General features: G+C 38.4%; 1 protein-coding gene across 10 annotated transcripts in view; it reads left to right on the plus strand.

Annotated features, from left to right (window-relative positions):
• Nucleotides 1-13,847, plus strand: part of gphnb (gephyrin b) — a 114,333-nt gene that overhangs the window by 77,289 nt on the left and 23,197 nt on the right. For 4 of the 10 annotated variants that reach the window (XM_058379063.1, XM_058379064.1, XM_058379067.1 and 1 more), the window contains exons 9-10: nucleotides 10,701-10,742; nucleotides 13,402-13,476. The exons of 3 other annotated variants lie outside the window; for them this stretch is intronic. In XM_058379063.1, the coding sequence (XP_058235046.1) occupies nucleotides 10,701-10,742; nucleotides 13,402-13,476 (117 nt within the window). The remainder of the gene's footprint in view (nucleotides 1-10,700; nucleotides 10,743-13,401; nucleotides 13,477-13,847) is intronic. 3 more of the 10 variants (XM_058379066.1, XM_058379069.1, XM_058379068.1) reach the window with 2 other exon arrangements.

Raw genomic sequence — 13,847 nt, forward strand, 5'->3', positions numbered from 1 at the left:
TTTCTAGAAAGTGCAATGCATTTTCATAAATAAATAGAATTAGGTATTACATATACACCAAAACAGCCATAACATTAAAAACACCTGCCTAACATTACGTAAGTCCCCACACCAAAACAGCTATGATCCCTCGAGCCATGGATTCCACAAGAGCTCTGAAAGTGTGCTGTGGTATCTGGCATCAAAATGTTAGCAGCAGACCCTTTAAGTCCTGTGAGGTGGTGCTGCCATGGGTTGGATTTCCCACAGACACTTGGGAATTTGGAGGCCAAGTCAACATCCTGAAAATATTGTTATGGTCCTCAAACCATTCCTGAGCATTTTTTGCCTTGTGGCAAAGAGCATTATCCTGCTGAATGAGGAAACTGCCATTAGGGAATACCTTTGGCACAAAGGGGTATACTTGGTCTGCAACAATGTTTAGGTAGGTGGTTTGTGTCCAAGTAACATCTACATGGTGCCAGGAACCAACGTTTCCCAGCAGAACATTGTCCAGAGCACCATGCTGCCTCTACCGGCTTGCCTTCTTCCCATAGCACATCCTGGTGCCATCTCTTCCACATGTAAACAATACACACTCACACAACATCCATAAGATGTAAAAGAAAATGTGATTCATCAAACAAGGGCACCTTCTTCCTTTGCTCTATGGCCCACTGTAAGCGTTTTTGACAGTGTACAGGGGTCAGCATGAACGAGCTTGACCAGTCTGCAGGTATACAGCCTCACACGCAGTAGGCAGTGTCCTCTGCAGTGTCCACTTTTTTTTTTTTTTATCATAGCCAGCATTCACTGTTTCAGCAGTTTGTGCTACAGAAGCTCTTCTGTGGAATCAGACCAGACAGACGGTAGGTACTAACCACTGCATATCAGGAACACCCCACAAGACCATGCTCTGACCCAGTCTTCTAGCCATCACAATTTGTTTTCAGGAAGCGATCATCAAGAATCCAGTTTCCTGCATTCAACATGCAGAATTTGATTTTAATAAAGAAAAGGTTCCTGTCGTGGAAATGCATCTGTAGACACAAATATGCTTTCTCCTTTATTCTCTCACAATATTAAAACATTTTTCTATCCATGTATTGTGCACACGCTCTCTCTGCATATTTTTTTTTCACACAATCAGTTCCCATTTCTCTCTCCCATCTTCTCTGTACCCACACACACTCTTAAACACCTCAGACAGGCGAAAAGCAGTTTTGGGGATATTTAGAAGTTTTATTTTTGATTTGCTGAAAGAATCATGACAGTTTCCATTCAGGTTATATATATAAACCCTGTGCCCGTTTCCTTTTTTCAGCATGCCATAGTCTGAAATTCAAGTCTGTATTCAGTGTGAAATCATTTGCTGTGAGTCTAGGTAGATAAATACCAGTAATTATAACACACTAACCTGAGCTTAGTTGATTGTCAGCATTTAGTATGATTGTAATGAGATTCATTATTTTAAATCAGAATGATTTATGAATTATTAATGAAGCCACAGGCTACTATATCGAGATTATGAAATAATAGGCTACTTTCTCACTCTTTTTTTTTTATTCTTTATTAAAATATGACCACAGTTTAAAAGATCATACTCATCTGTTTTCAGCTTACCTTACGTTCGCTGCAAAAAAGACATCTTAGCCACTGAAAATATAACGAAACTTTTACATTACACCAAAGATTGATCATTAAACCTATATCTAAAACGTTTCTAAAGCATGAAATAGTCTTGTCCTATTTGTAGCAACATCTTATTAGGATGATGTCTTTGCCAGTGTCCTCTATGTGTACCTTTTTATTGACTTACTGTATACTACGCTATTAGTCAATTGTTAGTGTCATTTATGTGTTTAACACTGGCCTCAAGTGTAATAACAATCCTAAAGCAACTTTAGCATGATGTATTGTGGTTATATCCAACTCTTAGACAGTGGTGCTGTATATCACGTAAGAAAATGGGATTAAATCCAAGATCAGAGTTTTGTGTAACTGTTTTACTCAAATTCAACCCCTATGTCTGTTTGTATAATACTTACACCAATAGCCATGCCTGAAGTCGGAATACCACAAAATTTGGTGTTGTACTTTGGGGTCAATTCCACATTTAGTTCCTCTGTGCTGTTATAATAAGCTCCACTTTTCTAGGAAAGCTTTCCACTAGATTTTGGAGTGTAGCTGTTAGGATTTGTGTACAGGAAGTGATGTCAGGTGAGGAGGTCTAGAGTGCAATCAATGTTCCGGTTCATCCCAAAGGTGTTCAGCTGGGGTTGAGCTCAAGGTTTTGTGCAGGTCGTCCTATACGTTTGTGTGCTTCCAGCTTTGTGGCAACAGTTTGGGGAAAGCCCACATATGGGTGTGATGGTCAGACATCTACAAACATTTGGACATATAGTGTACATCCTCACCACACACACGCACCAACTCTGAATCTGACCCAATATGCAAATCCTGCATCCATCACTAATTCTGCTATGACCTATGTGTGTGTGTGTGTGTGTGTGTGTGTGGATGTAGTTTGCCTTTACAGTCTCTATTATTAATAGAAAAAGAATCCTTACCTCCAGTGCAGAAAAATCCACATATAGAGAGTGGAAGAAGGAGAAACAGTGATGTTATAAAGCGAAGCTCTTCCTGGTGTCACTCTTCATTGTTTCTCTGTTTAGTCGTTTCATTACTAATGTATTTCGTACATGTTTGGAGTCTGATATTTGCTTCTTTTTTTACTATTTAGATCTCTGAAGCTAAAGTAGTCTATCTTACACAACATCTTTCTGTAAATCCATGGCAAAATCTTCATGTACCTGTCTCACATAAAACTATTACATCATCTACATCACAGCCATACTGTACACTTAATGTGATGTGTGAACATTTACTGAAATTGTCTGAGAGAGCAAAAGAAATAGTGAAGGAGAGGGTGAGACAGGAGGATGGAGTTGAGGAAGGACAGTATGAAAAGGAAAGTGGAAAAAGTGTTCTTTTACAATTGTGACATCGTATTAGTTTTTGTATAAACAATTCAGTACTCTATAAGATGCCTGTAAAATGGCATTTAGAGAAAGACAGCTGAAGAAAAATAACAGCTTGTTCTATTGATCATTGTGGATTCTGTAGACCCTTTTATAGAGTTGTTTAAAATTCATAAGGACAAAGTAATGAAAATATAAATATGGAAATTGGAATATGGTAATTACAGAATTGAGTTGAAATTCAGATGACCAGCTATATGTCAGATTAATGATGTTCTGTCTGTCTGTCCATCCTTCCATTCATCTAACACATCATTTATTCAGTCCAGCCATATACCTACTCTTCCATTCCTCCATCCATCCATCCTTCCCTCTATCCACTCATCCAAACATCCATTCTTGCCTCCATTTATTATTCATTCCATTAATTCATTTATACATTAATCAGTTCTTCCATCTATCCATCCATTGGTCCATTCCCCTTTTCATCCTCCTCTACAGTCCAAAACGTACACCAGTATTCAAATTCTGCCAAGTTTTGGCAGTGCACAGCAAAAGATCTGTGTGTGTGTGTGTGAACATGTGCGTGTACATGTGCGTGTGCGCACGTGCGTGCACGCACATTGTTTTATTGCACAATCCGTCTCTCATTTTCCCCCTTATACTCTCTCACTGCATTTTATTTCTTACTACTCACTCGCCTTGGATGGAGAGAGAGAGAGAGAGAGAGAGAGAGAGAAATATATGGACCACCAAAATATATGAAGATTACAGAGAGAGGGGAGGGAGAAGGAAAAAGACTCCCCCCATCTCCCTCTCTCTCTCTCTCTCTCTCTCTCTCTCTCTATTTCTCTATCCCTCTCCCCCTCCCTCTTTCCTTGCCTCTGTCCAATCTTCATCTATTCTTGTGCTCCCACTCTCCTCCCTCCGCTCCCTCTTCGTCTCTCACACATTCTGTCAGATTGTCCGTAACAGTGAGTGTATGTGTATGACTGAGCTCATTCTGCGGGTGTAAAAGATGGTAAGTCTCTTATTTCCCCCCTCACATTGGGTTCCTTTTCCTGTGTGTGTGTGTACATTTTCTTCTCATGCATATTAAAATCTACAAGATATTAGCCTTCTGTTTCTCTATCTAGAGGTATGCATGTTTCTATGCTATTTTGTGTGTGTGCGTGTGCTTGTGCACGGGAGCATGTCATGCTGCCACTTTGTTTCTGCAGAGGGTGGATGGAGTGTTATGTAAATGCAGATTATAGCATTTCTATTTTCCTCCCATCCTTTTTTTCCTCAATATCTCATTTTTCATAGATCGGCTTTACGGGTTCGTCCTGAAGGCACTATAACTAAGTTCTTAGGTAATGAGTCCTAAACTCTAAAATAATATTTAATAGGTAACTCCAGAGAGAGAGAGCACAAAAAGTGCAAATCCAGCCAAGTTGTGTATGTACAAATCGGCAGCATGTAACACCGCAACAGTCCTGTTTACTTTAGAGTGTAATCGTGTGCATTATTAACAATTTCACTAAAAGAAAAACCTCTCCTGATCTATAATATTTTTTTATAATCCACTTATTAAAAAATGTGTACAAAAACACTGACACAAGTTACAATACATAGGTCAATGGTAGTTATGAAAACAAAGGGTGCACATGAACTGATGTAAAGTATTTTCTTTACCACCGTAATCGCAACTGTCTGTTCATCTTATTTTTACTGATTAAATTTATCTCTCTTGTCCTAAACCTACACATATTTGTGCACTCAGTTTAATAAAAAAAATTCTCAGAACTAAAGCTCAAAAGACTTTGGGGTTTCTAAGTAGTTTTTTACAAAATTACAATGCATCAGACTGATTGGTCAATTGACTGGTGGCCAGAATGTCGATTACTAAAACTCACCATTTTGTGGGAGAACACCTTTCATCCGAGAACATTTTGTCTGAGATAATTTACCAATCTCGCCTCTCTCTTTTACACCAGAATTCATTTGAGCACTACTTTATGAATATTTCCACTAGCTGAAGCACTACATCAGGGTTATTTAACTGAGATTTATCACTGAGATCTTTCAATGGTCCAGATAAGCAACTAACATGATTGAATAGTGAGAACAGTTCACTTTTAATGCTTAACCATTAATGATTAGTTTGTGGCTATAAATAAGCCTAATCAATATTGAGGGCTCATGTTCTTGTTCTTAGTGCCATTTCACATTACCACTTTCGACATCTCTTTTGAACTTAAATACTTACCTGTCCATTCATTTTTTTTTAATGGACGTCTTGCTTTTGTATACAAGCAATTTCATTACTTCACTAATCATACCAGAAATTTTAAAAGAAACCTGTTTTGAAAAAACAAAACCTTTGCGAAGGTCTGCCCTGTTTGACCTAATGTCTCTTGCCTTCACTAGTCTCTTGCCAGATGAGCTTCCTTCAGCTACATCATTTACATAAATGCCCATGATTTGATAAGCTGTTACTAAGAGTCTTGTACAGAATCCAAGCAGCAGCTCCGCTACAGTGTTTTTCACATACTGATGGTTAGCCCATTGAAATACTTTGCTGGTTCCGGTAACTGGACCATCATACCTGTGAATAAACTCGATCATTAAGCTACCATTTGCTGGTGTTTACCCAGCAGTTCTGGTGGAAATCTCTTCAGTGAGTCTCTGGGACCCTTAAACAAAATGTAAGTGTGGCCCGAATTGCTTGAAATCTCAGGGAGTAACATTTGGTGCAGTAAATGAGTGATCAGTGTTTTGTTTCAGCGGAAGAAGGTGGCGACTGTTTGAGACGGTTCCAGCTGAACAGCTTGCGTGTGAGTGGCGGAGCCGATTCCACAGTCAGTGTGTTTGTGGTGTAAAAGCGCTGAAGCATTTTTACAGATCTGGGCGACAAACGTCCTACTCGTTTATGGTTCACTTCTGATTTATGGAGGCTTTATGACGGCATTTAAGGACATTTTTACGAAAGTCAGGGCATGACGTACATTTTTTCTGTCATGATCTCGACATCAGAACTATTATCTTGTTGCAAAAGATTAAAAGTTAATAAAAATGCCTTCATGATGGAGCAAAACAACTAGGTATAAAGTATTTATTTGTAACACATTATAATATTATATTATTATAATATATATATATATATATATATTTGTTTGTGCAATTTTTTTCAAAAGCTGCCCCATCTTTAGATTCCCTGTTATAACTTGCAACAGGGATGTCCGCTCAGGTCTTCTGCACAATATTACATAATTATCAAGTACAGACCGCTTGTATAAGCCCATACTGTGACCTGTACAGGAACTGGACGTGTTTGTAATATCTATAAGAGGAGCGGCTTTGAAGAGGCCGATGTTATTGGTGTGCGTGAGTCATTTTTGCATGTAGGTCAGACATAGCCGTAGGTCTTTTGATCCAGATTAGCTGTCTTTAGTCCAGGTGTTTTACACTCTCTGAGTCACTAATATTCAGGCTTCAAGTTCATCCTAGTACCATTACTGAGGCTATGTGCTAGTGTGCTTCCGTTTATTGTGCGTTAAGCAGTGTGCAGATATTTATTCTGATAGGGTTATAAATACAAATTCCAAACTAAAGATATGTTATACATCACTGCCATTGTGTGTGCATTCGTTTTTATTAAATGGGTCACCATAAGCCGCATCCATTTATTGTACAAATCATTCTTAATTTTATTAATGGATGTTTACAACTTAAGGTTTCCTTACTTCTCTTTCACACTGGTCAGTGGTTTAATTTATGTGATTTATTAGATTTAAGCATTTCCATCCTTCTTTGTTTGGAAGGAAGCCCTAACTATTCATGCAGCAATAACAATATACCAGACTATTATACCTAAGTGCATTGCATTGGTATCTTCTCACTGACATGACAACGCATTAGTTTGTTTTTATACAACAGATATTCGATATAGAAATAATCGATACACCCCTGTTAAAATGGCAGATTGTTATTACGTAAAAAGAAATGAAAATTAAATAAATCATGCCAGAACCTTTTCCACCCTCAGTGTTAAATTAAAAACATTCAGAATTTAGGGAAGATCTTAAGGAATGAAATAGGAAAAATGAAGTTACATTAACCTGCTAGCATCAGTCTGCATACCATTTTGTTATAATTGGAAATGTGGTTGCATTCAGTCTCATGTTCAAACATACTTATCATACAGCCGTCATCAATGATCTTGATTACCCTATCTAAAGATCAGCTGTTTCTGTAGCATTTTCTTCACATCTTCTTGGTTTCATCTGACTGCTGACGCCATGGCCCCCAAAGCCCTTACAAAGCTCAGTTGAGCAGGCACATGAGTCAGTACATGAACAAGGTTCAAAAGAGGATTGGAAAAAAACACTAGGGGGTCAAAGCACCAGCTACTGGTCAATAGAGCAATTATCCAAGACTCTGATACTAGGAAGACCAATCTGAGCGCTACATGGATTGACGACAAAAAAAGCCTATGATGCAATGCCCCGAACATGGATCCTAGGCTAACAGGGTGCTAATAACTTTCCTCAAGGACTCAGTGCAGCTGTGGAACACAATACTGGAAGCCAGCTCAAGGGCTATCACAGAAATTTAAATCAAGATTGGCATATACCAAGGTGATTCACTGTCCCCGCTGCTGTTCTGCATGGGTCTTAACACCCTCAGCCCGATCATCACACAGAGTGGATATGGATACAGATTCATAAGTTTCATGACTATCAGCCACCTCCTATAGATGACATCAAGCTGTATGCCAGGAGAGAACGAGATATCTACTCAATGATCTACCTTATCAGGATCTACAGGGAGGACATCAGGATGTCATTCAGAATGGATAAGTGTAGCTGCATTTTGGCAAAGAGAGGGAAGGTGATCAGAACTGAATGGTATGGAGTTACCAGAGGGCAGGATAGCAGTTACAAGTACCATGGTATTCCACAGATCAATGGGAGCCACAATGAGGATGCAAGATCAGCTACTACCAAATACCATCAGAGGGTAAGACAGGTGCTGAGAAGTCAGTTCAATGCTAGGAATAAGATCTGAGCCATCAATATGTACATCCTGCTAGTCATCAGATTCCCAGATGGAATAGTAAGCTGGCCACAGGAAGAGATAGATGCTACTGATGTCAAGACATGACCACTCTTACAGTACACAGATGGTTCCATCCTATGCCCAGCACCCTGAGCCCAGTCAAGCAATGAAAGGAAGGAGTGTGAGCATTAGTGAGTGTCAGAACCACTATTCAGAATGAAACAAGGAGTATCCATGAATACACCAGGAAGATGGCCCCTTGGGATGAACCGCTAAGAGAGTGCCTCAGGCAGCAGGGAAAAAAAGTGTAATGATGAGGAAGAGAAAATATCATGGAAGACCATACCCCATCCATGGGATGTATCAGCAGCAGCTAGAAGTAGCTGACATCAAGAAATCCTCCCAGTGCCTAGAAAAGCCTGGCTTGAGGGACAGCACAGAGGCTGTTATCATTGCAGCATAAGAACCAAATTCATAGAGGCAGCAGTTTATCACAGCTGACAGAACCCAAGGTGCAGGCTATGCGAAGACAACAGTACAACATATAGTAGCAGGGTGTGAGATGTAAGCTGGGACAGCATATATGGAGAGTCATAACTAATTGGATGGGATTGTGTATAAAAAAATATGTGCCAAGTATGGGTTGGAAGTCCCCAAGTCCTAATGGGATACATCACAGAAAGTGGTTGACAACAGTAAATCCTGTGGGACTACAATGTCCAGATCGACAAGCAGCTGCTGTCTAACCAACCAGAGAAATTGGTGCTTGACAAAAACAGAAGATGGTGGTTGTGATAGATGCAGCAATTCCAAGCAACAGTAACATCAGGAAGAAACACAAGAAGCTCAAGAAATACTAGGGGCTGAAGGAACAGATGTGCAAGTTGCAATCCAAAATGGTCCCAGTGGTAAACAGAGCACAGGGATAGTGACACACACACTGTGAGAGCAGCTTAAGCAGATTCCAGGTACAGGATCATCTTTTTCCAGCTGAGTGCAATCCTACTACAGTCCTACAGTAAAATACTGCACAGAGCCCTCAATCTCCCAGGCCTTGGTAGAGGACCATATATGGTGGTTTCCCTCTTACCCCCAGCACTGGAGGTGCTTTGCATAATCTGCATAATGCTGAGCAAAGAAACTCAACTTAATCAAATGCATAACCTGAATATAACTAACATTCCCCATGTATATGTTGATGTAAACTTTCATGTTAAGGCACAAACCTTGAATAGAGCCTGCAGGACATTCTGAGCTAAGGTTAAAGGTCAGATTTTGGAAGAATGCCGTAGTATAAATTAACATTTGTGTTTGTCCAGATGTGCAGTTCTATCAGGAGGAAAAAACTGCAATTTTATTTTTAAATAACATTTATTTTAAATGTCTGTTTGTTTGCATCTATTGTATAATAAAATTTTTTTGAGATGTCTGAAATTTTTAATATTTAAATTATTCTTATGAAAAGTAATTTCTCCTGTATTTTGAGTGATACATTTATTTCATTTATTGTTTTGTTAATAATAAAAGAGCTGTTTTTTACTTTATCTTTACTGAGGAGCATGGCAGAAAAGAACATGTTATGCTGTCTGTATTCAAGAGTAGAGAGGCTGAAACAGCTTCCTGGAAACGAACATGCTTTACTACCTTTCCTGTGCCGTAAATCAACTGGCTATAAAACGTCTCAGAGAGCTAATAAATCCTGAAATACAATGCTGCAATGGTCATTTTTTGGAATATTCTGAAACATTGGAATACATGGCTGTCTTTTAAGCTTTTACACGCTTGTGTTAGGACTGATCTAATGCACTCCACTGAGAGAAATAGAGTTTCAAGTTTCATTGTTTTGTATTCATTTATTAATACAGGGAATAAGCCCACTAAAGCCTAGATCTAATGTATTTGATAGTTTAATAGTGTGATAGTTTAGTTTAAGAAATTCACAATGTCACTTTACCCCAAATTGATCAATCAAATCTTGATTGTTCTTGAGTGCTCTTAGTTTGCTACGAACCAAACTGTAGGTTTAAATCATCACTCATTCACCTCAGCATCTAAAAACAGACTTACTATTGTGGTTTCTGACACTGTATTGCAAACAATTACTAAATATAATAGAACCTATGCTATATTATACTGTATTTTTCAGTTATATAGGTAAAGTAGATTAGACAATGGTTTAAACAAGTTTCAGTGAGTCTCTAAAGTATAATATATTTATATTTCTCCTCATTAGTATGTAAATATGTTTTTGTGCTTAATAACTACTAAAAATGAGATTATATTGTGTATAAATTTTGAATGTGTAATGTCACACTTAAATATCCTGTAAACAAACTAATGTCACAAACTGATGAAGAGTGTGTGAGTCTTTTAACGAGACTTTCTTGGACTGATTCATTGAATTACGGCTGCAGTGTTGTATGTTCATTTTTAAATGTGAAGTTGTAGACAAATACTGACAACCATGATATCATGGTTGTTGTATGGATATCATACTGTGAATTTTGTACATGTTGTTCCTCCTTTAAATGTGTTTAAATGTGTTTTGCTCCACTTTGCTTTGGCTTGTGTACAGTCAGTTAGTCCTTCAGGCCTGCAGGGGACACTGTCTGTCTCAGTCTTGGCTTAGCTGGCTGCTCTGATTAATTGCTTCTCTTCTTTCTCCCTTCCCCTCCCTCCCTCCTTCCTTCCACTCAGGCGAGGCTCCCTTCCTCTTCCTCCACCCTAAGCATTGCTGAGGTACCCCTGCATGATCCGACGCATGCCTGTTTTAACCCTCTGTCCTGCTGTTTTTCTTATCTGTCTTGTAGTTTCTTTGCCCCCCACTCTGTCACCAGCTCTCATTTTTGTTTCACCTCAACTTCCTGCCATGTCACCATCTCTTTCTTCTGTTACACTCATCTGTCGTGTTGTTTCACTAGTCATTCCTTCTGTTATACCTCTAATTCTGGCTGTCACCATCTCTTTCAGGTACTTCCTTCTATCTTGTGTCACCAGAACTACCGCTCTGTCCTGTTGTGCCACCCTACCATCCTGCTTCATCACCAGCTCCTCATTCTGCTTCACTCATCTGTCCTGTTGTGTCACCTTCACTCTTGATTCTGTTCCATTCCTCTGCCTGTTGTGTTCGGTTACATCCCTCCATCCTGCTTTCTTGCCAGCTCCTCCTACAGGTACAATCTTGGGTCCTTCTGTGGCACCAGCACTTCCTTCATTTACACCCCTTCGTTATGTTGTCATGAGTCCTTTCATTCTATTGTGTCACCAGGCCTTCCATCTGTTACACCCCTCTGTGATCAGTTCTTCCATCTGTTACACCTCATAGTCCTGTTGTAACCTGCCATGCACACCCGCTCTTGTCATGTCACCTTCCTTCTTGTTGGAGTTACACTTACCTTTAGTTATCAGCCTTCTGTCCTATGGTTTCCTGTACCTTTCCACATTGTGTTCAACCCATCTGTGTTGTTTGAGTCATCTGTCTTCTTGATTCACTCAGTTCTGTTATCCCCTTGTGGTATTTTTTCCTCTGTTCTGGTTGTTTTTGTTTTTTGTTTGTTTGTTTGAATAAATTCCATTCTGTTGCATCCTTCCTGCAACCTTGCTCCTTGTGTCTCACGTTGCATGATCTGCTAAAAGGAAATAATGTAATGTAACTGTGTTATTTGTATCCTTACTGAATTTAATTTCTATAAGTCTTGCAATTTTTTTGCTGCCACTTTTTTGAACATTGTAGATTTTATCCATCTTTTAGCTCTTTTCAGTTTTTTTTTTTTTGCTTTTTTTGAGTTATATTTGTCTTCTGTTTATTTTTCTGTCTATATTTCTGAATGTTTTTCATTTATTGACTCTACCTTGAAACCACAATTTTTTATCAAAGGTTATTAAGTTAAATTAGACCATATGTAATGTGCAGACACGCAAAATGTTCAGCTTGGATACAAATCTCAATAAGCTCGTCTTTCATAAATAAGTCCATCAAGTGTAACTGGCAGAGAGGAGTATAAACAAATATCCTCTGATTGCACAGGCTAATAATCATGGAATCGAACTGTTGTGTTTTCACACCAAATGTTCTCAAGTTGCTGCAAAAACATGAATGTATTAAGCAATATTAATTTAAAATACAGTTAATAGATTTGATTAAACAGAGCTGCATCTTCAGACACTTTTGTCTGTGCAGTTTAAGTGTCAGTGTGGGTTGGAAACTCTGCTAGTTACCATCCACTGGAGGGCTACAGAAGTTTCACTTGTCAGTCAAACATAATCAGATTTTCATTTTTTTCAGACGCTTGCCGTGGGCGAGGACTCGCACTGCCTCGTTGTCTGATGTGCTTTGGAGTGTACGCTAAAGCCAAAAAGGCTTGAGTGCACTATACCGAGTACTGTTTTATTAGATACTTTTTTATAATCATATTTAAATCATTAGTTACTCAAAAAAAAACTATTTTATCACAGTTTCTGTCATGCAATTATAATTCTTTAATATATCAGAATATTAGCAATGTTTTGCCATATGTAGATTATATTAATAATTGTTTGGGATACTGGTTGAGTTTATTCAGAGTTTCTGTCTTTCATATATGTATATGTATTTTATGCACATATATGTATTTTATCTATTTGGTAGAAATATTCCCCAAAACAAAAGTTTTATTTATACACAGATTCCATGCACATGTGGTTCATTTATGTAAAAAAAAAAATTAGGTTTATCTTCTACATAACATTTTTGTAAATATAGAACACTGAACTGTCCAATTTACACAAATGGTTTTATTAAAATATTAAACTAAATTATATAAACTAAAAATATTTAGGCAAAAATATACCTAACAAACATATAGATTAAAATATTCAAATATAACACAAATATATAACGAAAAAATATTAAAATATATATGCTAATTATCAAGAGTGGACAGGAAGCTGCGACCATAAAAGGAAAGGGGAAGACAAACATACTATATATGATGCATAAATACTATAGGTTCAGAATAGAGTTGGAGTCACAACCTGAAGAGGTTTGTGAAATTGTCTTAGAGGAATGTGTTATGTTCTAATTCTTAGTATTGAGAATTCCTCACGTTTCTAAAGTCTAGACTGTTATTCCGCACAGAAAGATCACTTTTAGTTTCTTTTTCTTTTTCATTTTTTCAGTCTGAAGGCTCCAAGGTGCAGCTGTAATTATTCTGTTTCTTGTTTTCAATGAGTGTGTGTGTGTGTGTGTGTGTGTGTGCGTGTGTGTGTCTGTGTGTCTTGCAGACTACTGGGTATGTGTTTTAGTACTTGTGTAGATCAGCATGCGTTAGACTGTGTGTGTGTGTGTGCTTGTATGTGCGTGTGTGTGCGCACATATGTGAGTGTGTGGGGTGAGTGACTATCCTGTGGCTTCCTCCAGGCCTCTCGGAGAGAGTTCAGGGCCCATCTGGATGAGGTCATCACGCTCAAGTCAAGGTACTCTACCTTGGACCAGGTAAAGAGTTCCACTCTCCTCCCTCTATTAGCACACATACACAAACACATACACAGGGGCAAATCATACACAGAATTTATCACTCTACTAAAACAGCTAACAACAAAGTAGTTAATACAGATGTCAAATGAAAGCGTGAAAGTTAATGAGAACAGGAAACAACCACCATAACTAGAAATTAGACAGGTTATGAAGGATGAGCAGGAGGCTGTGATCATTTACACCAACTAACTTAGCAACTAACACAGTTTAACACAGCAGCACAGCTAAAGACAGAGCAGTAATGCCAGACACAGAATGTATAGTGTAGCTTAAAGCAAGCAAAACATAGAAAAGCACACAAAACAACACATACAGAGATACTAGGACTA

This window comes from Hemibagrus wyckioides, linkage group LG25, assembly GCF_019097595.1.
Source record: "Hemibagrus wyckioides isolate EC202008001 linkage group LG25, SWU_Hwy_1.0, whole genome shotgun sequence".
Lineage (NCBI taxonomy): Eukaryota > Metazoa > Chordata > Actinopteri > Siluriformes > Bagridae > Hemibagrus > Hemibagrus wyckioides.